A 19,990-nucleotide genomic window follows, 5' to 3' on the forward strand; every position below is an offset into this window, starting at 1 on the left:
AATATGACAACACTAGCAGTCGAGTACAGTGTCTAGCATGATTATCGGAGAACTTCTCTATGACGGTAGATGTACACCAAGGATCAGCACCATCTCCTCTCCTTTTTGCCTTTGTCATGGACACGGTAGCCCGAGACCTACTTCGGAAAGTGCCAGAGACTTTAATGTACGCTGCCGATATAATGCTTGCTTGCTACAGCTTCGCGAGAAAATCTCCGAGAAAAGTAGGAAGATGCTACTATCATATTTACCACTTTCTCCAGTGTCTTCATAAAACAGGGCACCAGGTTACATTCAAGTAAATGGAATTATCTTGAGGAAAGTAGATATATTTCGTTATCTAGTGTCCCGTCTACATATTGACGGCTGCCTGAATGAAGAAGATTGCAAACTCCATCACAGACACTGCAAAGATTACTGTGTACTTAGTATCGCAATACCAGGTCGTCGTCAAATTGAGCAGGTGTGGATGTTGACAGATCGGGTTCAAGGTAAGGTACATGCTAAGAAGGCAGTGTATAGGAAAAGGCAAACCCTTCACAATGTAGAAAGCCACGAAAAACTACAAGGCCACGAAAAGAGAAGAAAAGGGGAGCAATCGCGTACGGAAAAGCAGATCATTACCAAACAAACCTATTATCAGATGGAATCTAATGAAGGCACAAATGTGATCCACCCATAGGCACGAACATGAACAAAGGCGGCACAAGAGGTTCTGGATCGGTGGCAAGAACGTTGCAATGAAATATCAAATATTGAATTTCCCCATCCGCTAATTCCAGTGGGGACAGGCAATTGCTGGACCAGTTCAACATATAACAACTCTATAAGTTTTAGATGCTGTAAGATGAAAAATGCAAAGGCGCCGAGTTCTTTTGACCTACCAGCGGATATATCGAAAATAGAGGACCTGCAAATCAAGGCAATATCTTGTCTGACAGACTTATTTAATGCTGTCATAGAATTCTGTCATTCACCTAGACTGGTCATCGAGTGCCCATATTTAAAAAGAAACGTGACCCAGTGGTCTATGGTAACTACTGATCGATTCCTCTCTTATTCCATACGATGAAGTTCTTCAGACGAATTCTCGATCACTGCCTGTCGATTTATTCAATGAAGAAACTTCTCGGTAAAGAGAAACCATTATATCCACCCTCTCTCGATCTCGAGAAGGCCCTAGATCATGTGTCAGACCAAGTGAACTGACAGGCACTTCGTGATCACACTATACCAGAGATGCTCATTGATTGTGTTAAATTGCCCTATGAGAAGACTAGCAGCTGAGTACGGTATCTAGCAGGATTATCAGAGAACTTTCCGGTGACGCCAGATGTACATCAAGGATCAGCACCGAGACCTACTTCGGAAAGTGCCAGGGACTTCACTGTATGCTGACGATGTGATGCTTTCTGCTGCTTTGCGAGAAGATCTTTACCAATTTGGCCTGTGTCTTAATGCTCATAAGACGGGTATCTTGAAAGAGTCCCAGCGACTGGGTCCATTCAAGTAAATGGAATTCTCTTGAAGAAGGTAGACACTTGTTATCTATGGTCTCGCCTAAACGTTGGTGGCTACTTGAATGTACAAGTATATGCGAGAAACAGCAACATGGACGCGACGGAAAGAAACCACAGGGTTTGTTTATGACAAACAATAACACCAACAGGGATGAAGTCCAAGATTAATCTGATAATGGTAAGACCAGTTGCACTTGACAGCACCGAGTGCTCGGCCACCTCAGCAAGAGCTGAACATTCTCTCCATACTACGGAAATAAGTATATTACACAGGACAATGGGGATGTCCCTATGCGATTATGTCAGTAACAAAACTTTCAGACAACGGATCGGAGTCACAACAATTCATGGGGAGATGCACGAGTGCAGACTTCGTTGGTATGAACATGTAAGAACAGCACCTGACACTGTCAACACTTCATTCCACGTAAATGTTGATGGACAAACACCACGCGAACGACTAATGTTGCGGTGGTTAGGCATTGTCAATAGTGACCTGGAGCTCCAAAAGATATGCCTAGAAGATGCGGCCCATACAAGAACATGACATAAATTGATCCACACAGTGGACCCCGTAACAATGGTATAACGCTTAGAAGAAGAATTAATAAATTTATTAATGAATCGTGTAAAGTAAGATGACTTTTATGGTTTGGCTAGAAATATGTTGATCTGTAATAGGTATGGTATTTATACATTTTTTTAGTCAGCTCATCAACAAGTTGCTGCTTTTACGATATTCTGCTACGTCTTCCATACTTTGAGCATCACAAATGCAGTTGTTCCGAATACTTTCTGGTTTTTCCATTTAGATTATTATAGTATAGCTTCATAAACAAAATTATTTTCTCTGCTAGTGATTTGACATCGCATTAACACATATAAGTTTTTCGGCGACGCAGGATGGGAAATGGCAAGGATTGAGAAGGTAGCGGCTATGGCCTTAATTAAAGTGCCTGGTGCGAACAGGGGAAACCATGGAAAACCGCCTACAGGGCTGCCGATGGTGGGATTAGAATCCACCATCTCCCACCAGCTCACAGGTGCGCGACCCTAATCTCGCGGCCAACTCGTTCAGTATGAACAAAGCGATTTGTGTTTCTTAACGTATATGAAGATATCCAAAAAGGGAACATTCTGTTATTGACAGAAAATGGTAAGTATAATACATATTTTCCGCCTGATATTAAGTGTCCTGTTTGAGGACAGGACATACCACCCCAAAAAATGTATATTTCTATACATGATGCAACAGCTTATTAGATTATTGGCCGACGAAGGCGACTGCTACCCAGTCACATGGTCTTCAGATACTGGAATGCTACGTAGTCTGTGTGATATCCTCAGTCGTAATGCTTGGCTTTCTTGATCGGGTGACAGCCTCTCGTACGTCAGTTGATCTCACGCGAATTGGGTAAGTGGCTGGGATGCTACCTCTATACCACAGAGCTAGGCGAAAATACGAGGGTTGGGGCATGTCATGGCAACTAATGTTTGTCCCATGAATGCAGGATCTACCAGCCAAACTGAAATATGAAACTAACAGTGGGGAGCGTAGGGGGCTGTGAAGTGTATGGATAATGCCAAGTGGGCTTACCAGGTGTAGGGCATAAGGAGATGAAACTGTCAGCTATGAAATCCTTGTGTTAAATAATATTTATTCCCGGAGAGTACAGTAATCTATACGGTAAACCCTCGAAGTAGTCCTCTAGACTGCCTACGACACGTTGCCAACGATGCGGGAGACATCGGATACCAGTCGTCTCACCCTGTGTGAATTTTGCAATCTCATGTTTCACAGCGTTAGTAGTGTCCTATCATGTCCCAAACATAATAGTTCTTTCACTTTGGGGATGAGGTCGAAATCACACGGAGACAGGTCAGGCGAGTACGGCGGGTGTTCCAGTACGTCCCACCCTTAGCGCTGAAGTTGCCTCCATTTGTTACGGAGCCTGACTCGTGTAGTACCTGCTCAGTCCACCCCATCCCATGCTGTGTGCATGTACTATGAGTGTCGTGATTTCCAAGACGTATGATCATTATATGGTAGCTCTGTACAAATGTGAGGAAACAAACAGTAATGTAAATTATTGTTGCATTTGTATAGTGATATGTTTTCACTAAAATTAAGTATATTGTAAAAATAACTTGGACTTTAATGGGTTAAGAATCTCATCTGAGGTATAAAATATAGGGAGGAATGATACCCAGGTACAAACCGGAATGAGGTACATCAATTGTGTAATTAAATCACGAAAACAACGTGGAGGACATGATATGGTAAGGGAATATTTGAGAAAATAAGAGGAATTGGGCAACATACTCAATAATACACCACCTCAATCTTGTACACGTTATTTAATTTCTTTATAACATAATAGAAAAAGGCAATAATGGTACAATAAAATATAAAAGAAAATAATAGAAACATGCAGTAATACAAAATCCAGTTTTGTTGTTCAGACAGGAAATAAGATTACGTACCGTAACACACTGAAATCAGATTTAACTCTAAACTAATAATATATTAAGCTTCTTTCAAGAGCAAGGCCATTCTCTTTTTTTTTTTTTTTGACGAAGTAATATGACCAATGCGGACAATGTGATAATGTGAACAAATCACAATTTTTATGCTTTTCAAGTTTACTACTACTAATACTATTACTACTACTACTACTACTACTAATAATAATAATTGTGAACGTTAATACAAATAATTTTTTATCCAATTACAGTATGTTATTTCAGAAAATGTTCTCCTTTAACATAATTGGATGGTTTCGTCAAAGGATACCAATTACAAAAATTATCACGAGACTTTGTCTCATTCCAGTTTGTCAGTTTATTGTGTTTACTTTTCAGAACTCTCTCAATTTGATAAGCCAAAGAAAATATTGATCATAATATCCAAACGAATTAAACAAAAGAAAATGAACATGTTTTCTCTTGGTCCAAATAAGAACATTTATTCTTGTTTTATTTCTATGAATCTACAGCCAACTGTTTGAACTAGAATGTATTTCAGGGTAAAAGATGATTCATCCTACTGATAGTAGTACTAAAAATCATTATACCCATCTAAAAAACTGGTAGGACTCTTGTTGAAATTCCAAGAGTATTAGACTTAATTCGTTTTTATATAGAAATGTTTCATTGGAAGCAATTTGAAACTTAACAAGCAAACTGCATTCAGTTCATAATACAACATATTGAATGGAAACATTTCTGAGCATTGTACCAATATGCAGGAAAGTCCTAAATAATGTGCATTCTCAAGCAACTAGGGAATACTTAACTTTATTTTACAAAATTTACTTCGTACAACAGAATGTTTTAAAATATTGAATTACTGTTATCTACTTTACTGAAAACATCCTTTTGAACCTACCAACAAAGAGCAGTTATAATGTATATAAAGTCGCAATAGTTATTAAAACAATATAGAAATACACGTATATTTATTGAGCAGGATACATAGTCGTGATGGCGTAGAAATAAAATAGATTTTTATAAAAGTCTCCCTTGTAACTGAAGCAGGTTAGATTTACGGTTTACACTTCTGAGAAGAGTATCATTCGACAACTCTTCAAGTTTTTGAAAGGCAGTAGATATAATTTAGTTATACAGTATGTGGTTCGCGCATTGATAAATTATGGAACGCATGCCAACAGTAAATACAACTGTGTTTGTATCAAATGGTCTCATACTTCACAGAAATTAAAAAGTACATTCCAGCTAAACATTTAATGTGACAAAAAACTACACAGATAATATCATAAGATATACGCGGTTAAAATAATTTGTCATGGGAAATTACTGTACTTGCTACTAGACAGGGTTGAAAGTATCATACGGCGACTTCAGTGGCTGTCAGTCCTAATGGCATAGGTAAAAAGGATACTAATAAACATTTGACTGCATGAAGTTCATGATTAAGAATCAATTATGAGTTCACAATACACTGATATCCATTACAAATGCAACACTAGGGAAGATAAATGCAAGTAAAACCATCTATTTTAGAGAGGCCTTACGGTACAAGGGTGAATTAATAACAATAATAATAATATTTGGAAACGACGGAAAACCACCTTCAGGGCTGCCGACACTGAGTTTCGAACCCACTAGGTGAAGTTATTACAAATATGAAATAAATAGCCTTTTTCGATTGACCGTTTTATTAGTTCTCACAATTGATATTTGTTTCCATGTACAACATAATGCGAAGCAGACATTCTTGTACAAGCGCCAAAAAGACTTCTGGCGGTGTAGCGGACAAAGGCTTCCACTTTCCGCTACCTCGGCAATAACAAGGAAACTGCTACCATTGAACTAGACTAATCGCAATGAAACTTGAAAGGATGATCAATTAAGACAGTATAACAAAGCTGAACGCCTTCCGTTGTCCACAGCATGACAAAATGAGTGATTCCGAACGGGAATCTGGCAGTTTCCTCACTTGCGCTAATACAATATTATATTACTAGTGTGCCTGTTTATATACAGGATGCATCAATAAGGAGCAGCTTAACTTTCGGGACACATTGTTCACACTAGTGTTGGGCAGACCGGAACAGTCAGCTGTTCCAGAACGTTAGGAGCTTGAGGTGAAGTGTTTCGGTACACGGCACACGGAATAGTGACTGCGAGGAAGAGATCACTTCGTGAGGTAACATGGCATGCTCCGCGTCAGCGGGAAAATGCCTGTACCGGACGTGCTGTGCGTAGTTACGGCCAGCGTATAGCTGCACGGGACGCGAAGGAAAAGTCGGAACACTGAAATTCGCGCCAAATAATCACGTTTAAAGGCAGCTTTTAGGTTAAGATTTTGCAGTAAATAAGAAATACAAATACCACGGTTAAAGCGACAGTACAGGGGTTTAAAAATAATTGTTCCATGGCTATTTTCACCTATTGAAATGTTCCAAATGCCCTCAGTTAGCAATGACACTTGCATCAATCCGCCGTCGCAATGAATCTCGGATGCGATGGTCTGTCCCTAGAGTATTGCGTATGCATATGTCAATGCTAACGTTGAGCATTTTGAACATTTCATAAAAGAAAGACTTTGTGTTATGCTGGTACGTTCTGTTCCTGTGTGTTGATAAATGAAAACCTACAACCTGTTTTCTAGTCATTGACCGGGTCAGGGATGGAATGAATGAAACCCCCATCTTGCGGCGAGGATAGGAATTGTGCGGGCTGCCGAGGTCTTTCGCACTCCTCTGGGGCAGTGATTAATGACTGACAGATGAAATGATACTGGAGTGTTGCTGGAATGAAAGATGACAGGGAAAACCGGAGTACCCGGAGAAAAACCTGTCCCTCCTCCGCTTTTTCCAGCACAAATCTCACATGGAGTGACCGGGATTTGAACCACGGAACCCAGCGGTGAGAGGCCGACGCGCTGCCGCCTGAGCCACGGAGGCTACAATTATGAGTTCTAACGCGTTTTCGGGCCCATGTCCGTATAACATATTTTGCGTGTGACTAATGTGCCCTGAAAGTTTGGCCTATCTTATTGTTACACACCCTGTAGAGATGACCAATGTTTCATATTAAATAATTTAGCCTCCATTATAAACGATACAGAAGTATTAAATCCCGAGTATTTTGATATATTCATATACTGTACGTGTGGCAGTAAAGTATGTTTCTGGAATATGAAATTCTATTCGTGTTGTCAAAGTCTCATTTTGGGTAAAAAGCTTTTTGTGTAACTTAAAATTTTACATACCCAAGTTCATTTTATGTCATCATGTTCAGCTTACTGTTCCAAGCTACCCAGCTATTAATTATACAAATATCGTTCATTTTATGGTAAAGTGAATACCACCATTACATTGTCCGGCTCCATGGATAAGTGGTTAGCATGCTGGCCTATAGTCACAGGGGTCCCGGATTCGATTTCCGGCAGGATCGAGAAATTTAACCAAGGTTGGTTAATTCCCCTGGTACGGGGACTGGGTGTATGTGTCGTCTTCATCATCATTTCATCCTCATCACGACGCGTGGGTCGCCTACGGGCGTCAAATCAAATGACCTGAATATGGCGAGCCGAACTTGTCCTCGGACACTCCCGGCACTAAAAAACGCCATACGCCATTTAATTTCCCATTACATTCAGCATATATCAATTGATTATTTGTCCAAATTTCACTCAACTCTGTCTGGTCGACCCCAAACAGTTCCCTTGTAATTGAGATTAGTCAGACTTTTACAAGACCACCATTACACCCAAGAATGGACCTACTACTCATTTATGCTGCAGGTTGAGTGAACTCCAGGGTCATACGTCTCTCCAGAAGTCAAAGTCTCATTTTTTAATATCTCGACTTCCTGATCGGGAATCGAATCCATGTCCTCGGCTAGGTAGCCTTCGTTCTCATATAAGAAGACATTCTGAAACCAGAGGGTAACTAGCCAGAATAAGACTGTGCTGAATTTGAAAAAAAAATTATGTTCCAATATTATCAAAAATTCCTTGAACGTCATACTCACATAGCAGGCATTGTATGATAGACTTATACATGTGGCCTTTATATAATCTAGCATTAATTCCCAGAGGATTACTAGCATTCTCAACATTACCATCTTCAACATTATCATCTTCTATTTTGTCACTTAGACCATAAGCTGTCAAAGGAAGCACACTAGTTGAAAGATAAAAATTATAAAATTTATATTGTGAGACAAGTTCTTGAAACTCATCCTGTGATGGTAACAACTCAGAGTGCCCTAAGAGGCGTAAAGTTTCCTGCAAAGTGCAATAGTATTCATTAATTAAGCGTGCAGCTCCAAATATGTGAATACGAACATCAAGACACGCGAACAGGCAGTGCAAGACATCTATCACTGGAGACGCGTAAAAAACTGATTGAAAATCTGTCATTCTGACGCCTGTATATACATTCTCAGAGATTTTGAACATCATACCGGTTACCGTAGAATCCGGACGAATGAGGCAATTTAAAGATCCATCCTTCTGTCGTAGCGTCTCTTCAAGTTTGTTACATATTGTCTCTTTCAACCTTAACAATTTGTCTGCGTATTCTTCAAATGCTGGCCACTTCTTCACTTCATTTGCCAAACATTCAATACCACCTTTGACGAAATCTTCAACCTCGCCGCGAAATTTCTCGGCAAAATCGTGTTTATTAAAATATTCTATTTCTTCGGGATTCTGCTGAAGAAAGGCAATGGAAGCTGCGTGGAAGCGTGCTAAGGTTCTCAAGGCCATACGACATCGAGAGACATCGATTAGATAATAATTGAATCCTTCCTGACTTGGATCTTCCAGAACTACGAAAGGTAACGGTTCACTTCCATGATAATAACATTTCGGTGCAAAAGGCTGAAATTCTTCAGGACAGGCTGTTTGTAGGAGCGCTTCCATTGCTGGCAATGTTTCAGTCAGTAATTTGACCTCTGTTTCGAAAAGTCCTGAGATCTTGTTGCCGAGTCCAGCTTCAGCCCGGCATTTGACGATAAGAGAACGCTTTTCTCCTGTTTCTAGAGTTGCTACAACATTGTAGGCGTTAGCAGCAAACTTACTCTCAACAGCATTTGAGGTCACATCACATTTCGTGACGGTTATAGTTGAATCATCTTCTCCATTCCTCAGAGCAGTCTGCACAAATTCAGCGTCGATCCAGCTGGGAGGGGGAGAGTTTACAAGACCTGATTGCCCTTCCATATTGGCGAGAATGTCCTGAAAGAGAGAAACCAAAGATTATGTTAAGGGGAGTTGGAATACTGGAAATTTAGACATTTGAAGAGTTTTAATCCACAAAAAAATTTACAATTTCCTAATTAAATTGGTTAACAAACAAGTTGGAGAAACAAATTTTGATGTTTCCAAAATTAAGTTATTCCAGTTTTCACACGCGTTTCTTGAAACCTTTGCATTTCAAAAAGCAAATGCCTGAGAAGCATAGAGTTTCCACTACTTTGCAGAAATGCTCCATTTTTACGTTTAGTATCGTCATAACAATATGGCTGCCTAATGGATCACTGAAGCAAAGTCGTAGCAATGATTTTCTCAGTGCTTGAGTTAGAAATTCCTGTATAATATTTGTTCCTTCTAAAGTATTATACAAATGTCCTATTCGCATGACAAAAGTCAGTTCATTCTGATTCCGTGAACTTATGTTAAAAACATATCTAAATATTTCAAAATTACAGCTGAGGAGATTTCAGAAATATAGGGGGTCTACATTTGGCAGTTTTAATATAGGCTAGAACATTCCAACTCCCCTTTTAATGTAAGATTGAAATGTGTCTTTATTTTTAGTTCATTGATGTGGCTACCTATTATTACCTGCTGCCCTCTGACTGATTTGGATACGTACAGCATACAGGTGTTTCAGGAGGAATGATTTATGCCTAAGTATTTTTGTGACTAACTAATTGTGAATTCAATAAGGGTAATGGAAATAAACTATATTTTGAATTGAACAGTGTTGTATTGTTCGCACAAATATTTTGTCATGTATGCAGGTTTATATTATATGAATATAACCATATAATGGCCTACTTTTGTGACTATCAAATTCTGAATTCAATGCAGGTAATAGGAATAAAGTATATTTTGAATTTTACAGTGAACAGTGTTGTATTGCTTGTATAAATGATTACTTTTGTATTCTTTAGTTGAAAGTTGACTAAATTCAAAAATATCATGTATGTTCTTTATGTTATGTACATTTCAAAAATGTAGTTTATGTCTATTTAACAAGTGATGTACATACCTAAACCCAGTTTTGTGATGTAACCAATTCTGTATAAACTGCAGGTACTGGAAATGAAGTATATTTTGAATTTGAATAATACGACGGGAGGCAGTAGTATGAACTATTTCAAGTAATAAAAGGTCACATAAACATACACCAATAAGCTGTTGTATCCCCGACCAGGGAACATTTAGCTGCCTGGAGTGGTGTATCCTTAAGGCAGGTCTACAGGCTTACTGTTAGTAGTGTCTCCGATATCAGTACGGGTAAAAAGGCAGATCACTCTGCGTTTCTTTATGAGCTGCTTTACGTCGCAGCGACACAGATAGATCTTATGGCGACGATATGATAGGAAATGGTTAGGAGTGAAAAGGAAGTGGCCGTGGCCTTAATTAAGGTAGGTCCCAGCATTTGCCTGGTGTGGAAATGGAAAACCACGGAAAACCATCTGCAGGGCTACCGGCAGTGGTGTTCGAACCCACTATCTTCCGAATGTAAGCTCACAGCTGCGCATCCCTAACCGAAGGGCAAACTCGCTAGGTTCTCGGCGTTTGAGGGCAGATTGTGATGGCACGACGCTTTGGTACCAGCATCTTTGAAATGGCACGGATTGTGTTCTGCTCTCTTGCCGCTGTTGTGGGCATACAACGAAGTGGTGGAACGAGGGGCAAACGACGACGCGTCACCCAGCCTCTGCGACTGATAACAGAGGCCAGCGCACTGTCCGGAGCGACCGCGGGGCCACAGTACGAGAAATCGTCACCAGGTACAACGGTAAAATGAAATGGCGTATGGCTTTTAGTGCCGGGATGTGTCCGAGGACTTCCAGGTGCAGGTCTTTTGATTTGACTCCCGTAGGCGACCTGCGCGTCGTGATGGGGATGAAATGATGATGAAGACGGCACATACAGCCAGTCCCCGTGCCAGGGGAATTAACCAATTATGGTTAAAATTCCCGACCCTGCCGGAAATCGAACCCGGGACCCCTGTGACCAAAGGCCAGCACGCTAACCAATTAGCTTTGGAGCCGGACATTCAAGATCAATATTTGTCATTTCTCAAAATTGTTTGTTAAACCCATACGGTGTCGGACATGAAGTGAGATGAATCTTCATAGCGAGTTTTTACGACCGGTTGGCCATCTTGACGTGAACCTCATCAGAGGAGTTAATGACATAAAATAAATGACGTGATATATGATAGTGGGAAGGGAGAGGGTAAAACCTTGCCAACACATAGCCTACACCTGTCTAATAGCCTGTTCAAGACTTTACGTCTCTATTCGACAGACGTATCACCATCAACAGCGTCATATACCCTCACTCCATTTGAGTACTGCGAAAATGTCTGGAATTTAATCCTGGCTTTTGGCACGCAATCTAGTGATTAGACAATCCATACCACCACCTCCCTGCCGGCCGACATTCTAATGTAGTTTTTTTCGATCAACGGGACTCGAACTGGTTAACCACGGTGTCCGATCATTTAGTCTGCAAGCCTCAACTATCACCGCCACCATGCAGGCTGTGCTAACCGTGAAGACAGTACGTTCTCATACCCCAGAATGAAAAAAGAAAAAAAAAATCATGCATTTCACAGAAAGATAGAATTTTTCACTAAATAGTTCAAGTAGGATCGTCATCATTGCATTGTTCTTGTAACTTCGCTGATAGAAACGTATTTTTCTTTAAAAAAATACAAAAGTCGTAGTCGTGAGAGGTCACATTGTATTTTCTTGTAAATTAGACATAATCTAACTGGTACCAATTTTAGCGTCCGACTCGTTGGCTGAATGGTCAGCATACTGGCCTTCGGTTCAGAGGGTCCCGGGTTCGATTCCCGGCCGGGTCGAGGATTTTAACCTTCATTGGTTAATTCCAGTGGCCTGGGGGCTGGGTGTTTGTGATGTCCCCAACATACCTGCAATTCACACACCACACATAACACTATCCTCCTACACAATAACACCTACATATGGCAGATGCCGCCCGCCCTCATCGGAGGGTGTACCTCACAAGGCTGAAAGAGGCTTCATCTGAAAAACAGCCATAGAGAAATAATTGCAATTGTAAAATAAATGTAATTAAATGTAACATCTTGTGATTTATTATTTGTTTACTGTAGTGTAAACAACATCTTGAACAAAATCGAATACCGGATAAGGAAAGGATGGTGTAACTTTCACCAACAGAAAATTCTTCCAGAAGAACGTCTTACGGTAACTTTGAGGAAAGTAGTTTTGAATTATTAGTTTTGATTGTTTTATTTATACAAAAGGGAAAATGAGATGATGTAGTAATTTTGAACAGGATTTTGTAACAATAGTTGGGCTATAAACATTTAATTACCGAGCTCGATAGCTGCAGTCGCTTAAGTGCGACCAGTATCCAGTATTCGGGAGATAGTGGGTTTGAACCCCACTGTCGGCAGCCCTGAAGATGGTTTTCCGTGGTTACCCCTTTTTACATCAGGCAAATGCTGGAGCTGTAGCTTAATTAAGGCCACGGCCGCTTCCTTCCCACTCCTAGACCTTTCCTGTCCCATCGTCGCCATAAGAGCTATCTGTGTCGGTGCGACGTAAATCGTCTTATAAAACAAAATAAAAACATTTAATTTCAACGATAAATTAATGGCGGAAGCGTTAAAAGTACATTTTTTCAAAACTAATTTTATTAGAGAATGAATACGAAGTAAATATTGATGAAAATGTTTAGCATTACACTTTTTAACGCAACACAAATTCACCTAACACTTGCACAATGTCTCAAATGCATCACCATGAAGTGCGGTCTGAACGGTCTGTTCATTAGAGTATGAAGTACCACCATGACTGGAATTAGGGCTGGGAATGTGTGGAATATCCTGGAAATTCGGATAAACGAACTCGTCAACTAATTGCTGAACTCTATTTCTGAGTTGCAGTTTCTAATGGTGCGGTATTTTGCTTACAAAAACCAAAACACTTCGAAAGAACAATGCATCATCATTGTCACGCGTCATATGTCCTCACCCCAACTCTGAAGAGAGGCTTCGAGTTGAATCCAAGCTTCTGGCATGCAATCTAGTGATTATAAATTGTATACCAGAACCTCTTCTATTTTGATGGTGATTTTTCCCACCAACAGGAAGATACAAACAGCTGCATTTCGAAAGAGTCACGGACGAATGAACATTCACCACCCGCACTGTCATTTGTAATACTAATCCCGTATTGACTATAAACAATTAGTGAATATTCAAGATAAACTTGAATATTATAACTAAGTGGTCCGCCTATTCAATACAATATCTTCGAAATTTTGTTAAAATTGTAAGTCATATAATAGATAAAACAGTTAAATTGTCCATTTTACTCTTGTTGATATTCTTGTAAAATACCAGTTTTGCTTTATAAAATCCTAAATGATCAATTGTTGTAAATAGCACACTTGGTTTGTATCTCTTGATGAAAGAATTGTTAAAACTTTAATATGCATTCCTTAGATAGTATAATATATTGAATGCTTCAGAATTTAAAGTCAGCTCGGGGCCGTAATGGTAAAGTTCTTTGTGATTAGGATATAATTTTATTCCTTATTATTGGCACCGATGAGCGGAGAAGGACTTACTTCTACCGAGGTAAGATCTTATTTTAAATGTCGTAACCATATATCAATATTTTAATGTGTCTTTCCAATTTTAATAACATCTATTTTGTATTTCTGATATATTAATGTTAATTTATTATTAGCTGATGATGTCCCTTAAAGGACGAAACGTGTACTAAATATAATAAATTACTAGCAATTGTACCCGTGCTTCGCTACGGTATTCCAGATTGTATACGGATATCCAAGTAAATTACTGTACATGAAGTTAATAATAATTTTTAAATTGCATGTAAATTGGCGTTATCCGAGAAAAAGCATAGGGAGGTCCGCAGACGATGTTTCCAATATAAAGTGCGAGTTGTGGAGTTCTGATGATAACGACAGGTGCACTTGTCTACCACCATTCATTATGTTTTAGAAACGTTGAATGGGGTGAAATTTGTGTAAGATTTTCACACAGTGCATTACTTTTCAGATACTTATGCGACAGCTTCAAACATAGAATTTGGCTCACATATGGCTACTGGGTGGGCCAATATTCGTGTAGAATTTGATGATCCCATCTTTCCTATAAGTGAATCAAACCATGAATTGTACGTGTACAAAGTGCAAAATTTAGGTAAATCCAGAAATAGAGAAAAATGTAATGTATAAGGGATAGATATACGACAAAAGGTCATAGGACCGAAGTTGTAGATCACTCCAAATTGAACGGAGATTGTGCCATCCGTTTTATGATACGACTTACCACTTAGCCACGAAATACATCGAAAGGAAGGACTAAAATTGCCTCCATATTTCGGTATTTTTCGGGGGTAAAAAGTAAAATTTTTAAACATCTCGTAAATTTTCCGTCGGTTACATGCTAAAAGCTATAAATTTGCAAAATTTCAATTTTCTAACTTGTCTGGGAGATTGTGCTGCGATCTTGATATGGGGGAGTGGGTTAAAAATCAGGACTTTAAGGAAACTTTTAAGCCCATAAAACCTGTAGGTTCTGGATAAATATCACCGACTGTGTTCTTATGCAGGTTTGAAACTCCCAGCATGTACCCCTCAGAGAATGATGAGAATTTGAGATTTTTCTAGGGATCCTGAAGTCATCACGTTGTCTGGTACCAAGTTTTAAATTTCTAAGATGCCCAGAATGGTCTCACTAATTTACGTCTGTTTTCATTTTTATGCCTTAATTTATGTATATCTATATATACTCCCACAGTACGTTTTCCAGGTAGTAAGTCATACTTGAAAGTCATACTGGAACATACACACGTCCATTATCTCGGTCATTTGTGACCATTTATTTTTTCACCCTTTCTAACCCCCTATGCCAAAGAGGGCTGAAGTTAGATTTTAAACATCCGGAATGTTACTATTCATCTCAGCGACCCGGAAAACTATGGATTCGGCAGTATATTAGATTACTATTATATCTCACTCCCCCTTCCCCCACCCTAAAGGGGGCTAAACTTTCAGTTTTAAAAGATCGGAATGTTACTATTCATCTCAGCGACCCCGAAAAGTATGGATTCGACACTACTTTCGCTGATTTGTATATCTCAGTCCCCTTGCCCCCCCTCCCGCCCCTAAGGGTTCCAGGGTGTTTTACCCCTATGTGGTTTGTCTCCTGATACTAAAAATTCGGAGTGTCACTATTCACCTCAGCGGCTATGTATTCGACACTATTATTTCTATATATCATTATTATTTCTATATATCACTCTCCCATCGCCCCCCACCCCAAAGGGGTTCAACTTAAAAAAAATCCGGAGTGTCACTATTCATCTCAGCAATCACAAAAAGTATGGATTCGACAGTATTTTCGTTAATTTGTTTATCTGACCCCCTCGCCCCCCCCCCGCCCTTAAGGGTTTCTGGGCTTTCTTACCGCCACGTTGTTTGTCTCCTGATACTAAAAATCCAGAGTATACAATTCACTTCGGCGACCCCCGAAAACTATGTAGTCTATTCGACATTATTTTCGTTTAATTTTATATATCACTCCCCCCTCGCCCCCCATGCGAAAGGGAGCTGAACTTTGACATTTGAAAAATGGAGAGTGTCACTGTTCATCTCAGTGACCCCGAAAACTGTGGATTCGACACTTTTTTCGATTATTTTTATACCTTGCCCCTCCCCCTGACCCCACCCCTAAGGGAGCTACGGATGGCTTATCCCCACAGTGCTCGTCTCCAGATAGTAAGTCATAAGTGTACCAAGTTTGGATGAAATTGCTCCAGTGGCAGTGGCGGTTTCTGGTATAGCGCAATGGAGCAATGAACCTCCAGTTTATATCAAATTGTACTCAACTATGTAATTTTCATAACTCCCTTGTCAATCTCGAAGCTCTTGCTAAGTCCCTCTATCCGTAATATACTCGTACTGGCTTTCTATTCATGTGAGCTGCGCAAGGTCTGTGGCTGGATACTTGTCTGGAATGAACCCCCTTGCAAAGGCGATCCCTCCGTCCGTACATAGGCGAAGGGAGTGGCGAGGTGCGGGGCGACGAAAGCCAGCACTAAGGCAAGACCAGGATATCGCAGAAACGGATCTCTGTTCTTTACGCATGCGCAATAGGCCACTGTCTCAAGACTAGCTAGCCGTGTTGTTGGGGTTGGGGTATGTGCCTGCCATCTGTTGGCCTTACGGGAATTTGACTAGGCAACAGAGAATAGTGCACCTAACTAGCGCTAGTGTTGAAAAGCATCGTTACTACCAAAAGTCACATTAAACTGTCAAATTCCAATTAATATCTTGTCCCAAATATATCATTACTTACTAAACACCTATTAATGTGCCTTCTTTGGAATAATTACCTTTTGGAGAGAAACTTAACTCAAAAATCTTTGAGGCAAAGAATAGCGGCAAGGCAATACCAATGAAAACTTTTAAATATAGTTGTTATTATACTATTCCCATGACATCGGAAGCAGAAAGGTGTTTCTCTACCCTGAAGAGAATAAAGGCTTTCTAGCGCAGCACAATGACCGAGGACAGACTTATTGCTCTTGCTATGTTGTCAACTGAAAGGAACTTTGTTCGAGACTCTGCGGACTTCAATGAAGCAGTTATTTCTTATTTTGCATGTGGTAAAACTCGGCATGTAGGCCTACCGTATTTAATGCTCCTCTCGTATTTGATCACATTTCTAGAACTTATGTCATCTTAGTTTAGGAGGTTACGGCCTACGATGGAAGAGAAGCTGGCGGAGATGGGGAGAGGAGAGGTTGGGGGGGGGGGGGGAGGCAATTTTTTTCTTCTTTTGAACCCCCAGTGATGAAAGTCACGCGCCGCCACTGTCCAGTGGTTTAGGAGGAGATGTGTCATTTACACACACACATACATGCATACATCCATTTTATATATAGTAAGAAGAAGAAGATTATGCTTGCTTTGAGAAATTTTATTTTGAACACTGCAGAGATCTAAACTTAAACTGTATATCCGAAGAAATTATTCGAATTCGAGGAATGAATATTACTTCGCTCGCGGCATGCTCAATCATGAGAATGGCTTCAATAATATTAGTCATCAGTTTCAGAGTCGTGTTCATTGCAGAGGGCAGGATTCTTATTCTTAAGAAGGATAATTGGTGCCACAATCGTTCGTTCTAAGATGTTCGAGGGTACTCCAGGTGACTCCAAGTCTTTCGAAGCACAGCCGTGTGGTCGATAGACGTGTAACTGTGTAGAACATCGGGTAATTCTTGTAAAAGTTGCTTGTTGAAAGAAATGAATGACATGATATATGATAGCAAGAATGAAGAGGATGAAACCCGGCGCCGGCACATATGCCACTCCTCTCGAATAGCTCAAGACTTAACGTCCCGATCCGACGGACGAATCATCATCAACACCGTCATATGCCCTCACACCATATAAGACCAAAAACAGCTTCCTACGTCCTGGACGTAAAATGGCTCCTTGAATATTGTGTTCTCTACCTATCTTATGTACGTTGCCTAGCGACAGCGACTCTTATGCATTTAATCTTGGTGACAGCACGTTGGATTGTCATATCCCAATGCACGTTTTCCGATGGGTTTTTTTTTTCGTTCATAACTCACCAACGAAAGCGAAAATGAAAATTCCGGCTTCGAGGTGCATTCGGACCCCTTTCCATCTACCTATGTTCAAAATTTCAGATCTCTACGTCCTGTAGATTTTGCTGGGCATCGCGCACAGACAGACAAACACTTCCTTTTATATATATAGAAGATAGAAGATATATTGTATTGAATAGGCGGACCACTTAGTTATAATATTTAAGTTTATCTTGAATATTCACTAATTGATTTGTGCGGAGGTCAAGAACAACTCGTAGTTCGCGAAAGAGTACAGACCCATGCATGACGTACAGGGTTTGGAGAAACACAATTTATGAATTTCAAGAGATGACAGAATGGGACCCAGGTAACCATCTTTCTCAACTGATACAGAGTAAGCGAATAAGATGCTATGGGCTAAATTCATTGGACACACAGTGTGTCCTAATACCTTCCTGACTAATCTACTAGAAGGAAAGATCTTAAGAAAGAAGGGAAGAGTTCGACCTAGGAAGCAATTCCTTGAAGTGTCTGTCTGTTAGGTCATCAGCCCAGAGGCTGGTTGGATCCTCAAATAGCACCACCAAAGGTTATGAGGTTATAAGGAAACTCCAAAAACCAGTGGCAGCACCAAAATGAGGCGTACTAGGCAAGACGAGGAGTGAGGTAGTTTGCCACTGCTTTCCTCACTGGGTCAGAAAGTAATATTGCAGCATGACTGACCCTATGAGTAACACCTTTCGTAACACTCAGATGCAGTAGTCGTGCTCTGAATGTCATTACTCAGCACTACCCATACCCCAGCAGCTTCCATATTGTCACAGCCATGGATGTTGACTGGGACTTCGGTGGAAGCTACACTTTATTCTGGCCTGTGCCAAGAGATGGGTGCAAAAGTATTGTATCCATCAAGAAATGACAGCAGGCAGATTCCTTGAAGTATTGATATAAAACTGTGAGATGAAACGACAAGCTGAAGACAGAAGACAATGGTTGAATCGACAAGGCATTGCCTTTAGACGTTGATTTTGAGGGGCTTTTGGGTCGCACCGACATAGATAGGTCTTATGGCGACGATGGGACAGGAAGGAGCTAGGAGTGGGAAGGAAGCGGCCGTGGCCTTAATTAAGGTACAGTCCCAGCATTTGCCTGGTGTGAAAATGGGAAACCACGGAAAACCATCTTCAGGGCTGTCGACAGTGGGGTTCGAACCCACTATCTCCCGAATACTGAACACTGGCCACAATTAAGCGACTGCAGCTATCGAGCTCGGTCACTCAAGTTTTATATAAATGAAGTACTTAACTGAAATAGCTATTGATTAGGCAGCCTGGCGCTGTACCACAGGCCAGCAGCGCAACGACAAGATGAATTCGAGTTGTCCACCGTCAACTACATATCGGCATCTTTTGTAGAGAACTTGATCGTTCGGTGTGGTCAAGGTCTGTCTAGGGAGGTCAAGTCACGAATGCTACTTATGGAGCCGCCATATTGGGTCTTCAAGTGAACGTAACCAAAGGCAAGTGTATTCGAATTTAGAGCATTTAGGCACCAAATATTGAACAAAAAACAAACGAACAACTATTTCTCATGCATAATTTAACTGGGCATCTATTGCTCATGTATATATAAGTGAAGAACTCGTAAATGACATGAATGCTGTGATAGTACATATATCACACCCCAGAATTATATGTAGAAGTTAGAGATATTATTGTCAGTATTCGATTTTTATTATTATTATTATTATTATTATTATCATTATTATTATTATTATTATTTCATTTGTATATTTTGCCATTTATATTGGTAAGCTGGAAGATATCCACATATGTAGGTATGAGTAATTTGTTTTGCACGAGTGGGAAAACATTGCTTTAATAACTCTGGTAATTTGAATGAGTCATATGGCTACCCCAGTGTTTGTTGTGATGTACTTGTGTCGGGAAATTCATGAGTCATGTATATATCCCAGCCTGATGAGATGAGCTTGTTGTTGTATTAGGAAAATTTGGTGACTCATGGAATATACCCCAGAGTTTGTTATTGTCTTGGGAGGAAGAAGTAGTTCAGGGCTTGGTCTTGACTTGAGATCACTCATGA

General features: G+C 40.2%; 1 protein-coding gene across 5 annotated transcripts in view; it reads right to left on the reverse strand.

The window, feature by feature from the left end:
- The window catches only part of LOC136857963 (uncharacterized), a 65,736-nt gene that overhangs the window by 23,018 nt on the left and 22,728 nt on the right, over positions 1-19,990 (reverse strand). Inside the window, exon 1 of one of the 5 annotated variants that reach the window (XM_067137100.2) lies at positions 9,075-9,213. The exons of 1 other annotated variant lie outside the window; for it this stretch is intronic. In XM_067137100.2, the coding sequence (XP_066993201.2) occupies positions 9,075-9,086 (12 nt within the window). In that variant the 5' untranslated portion in view covers positions 9,087-9,213. Of the gene's footprint in view, positions 1-6,626; positions 9,232-19,990 lie in introns of those variants that run through there. 3 more of the 5 variants (XM_067137103.2, XM_067137104.2, XM_067137101.2) reach the window with 3 other exon arrangements.

Source organism: Anabrus simplex, chromosome 1 (genome assembly GCF_040414725.1).
Source record: "Anabrus simplex isolate iqAnaSimp1 chromosome 1, ASM4041472v1, whole genome shotgun sequence".
In the NCBI taxonomy this organism is placed as follows: domain Eukaryota; kingdom Metazoa; phylum Arthropoda; class Insecta; order Orthoptera; family Tettigoniidae; genus Anabrus; species Anabrus simplex.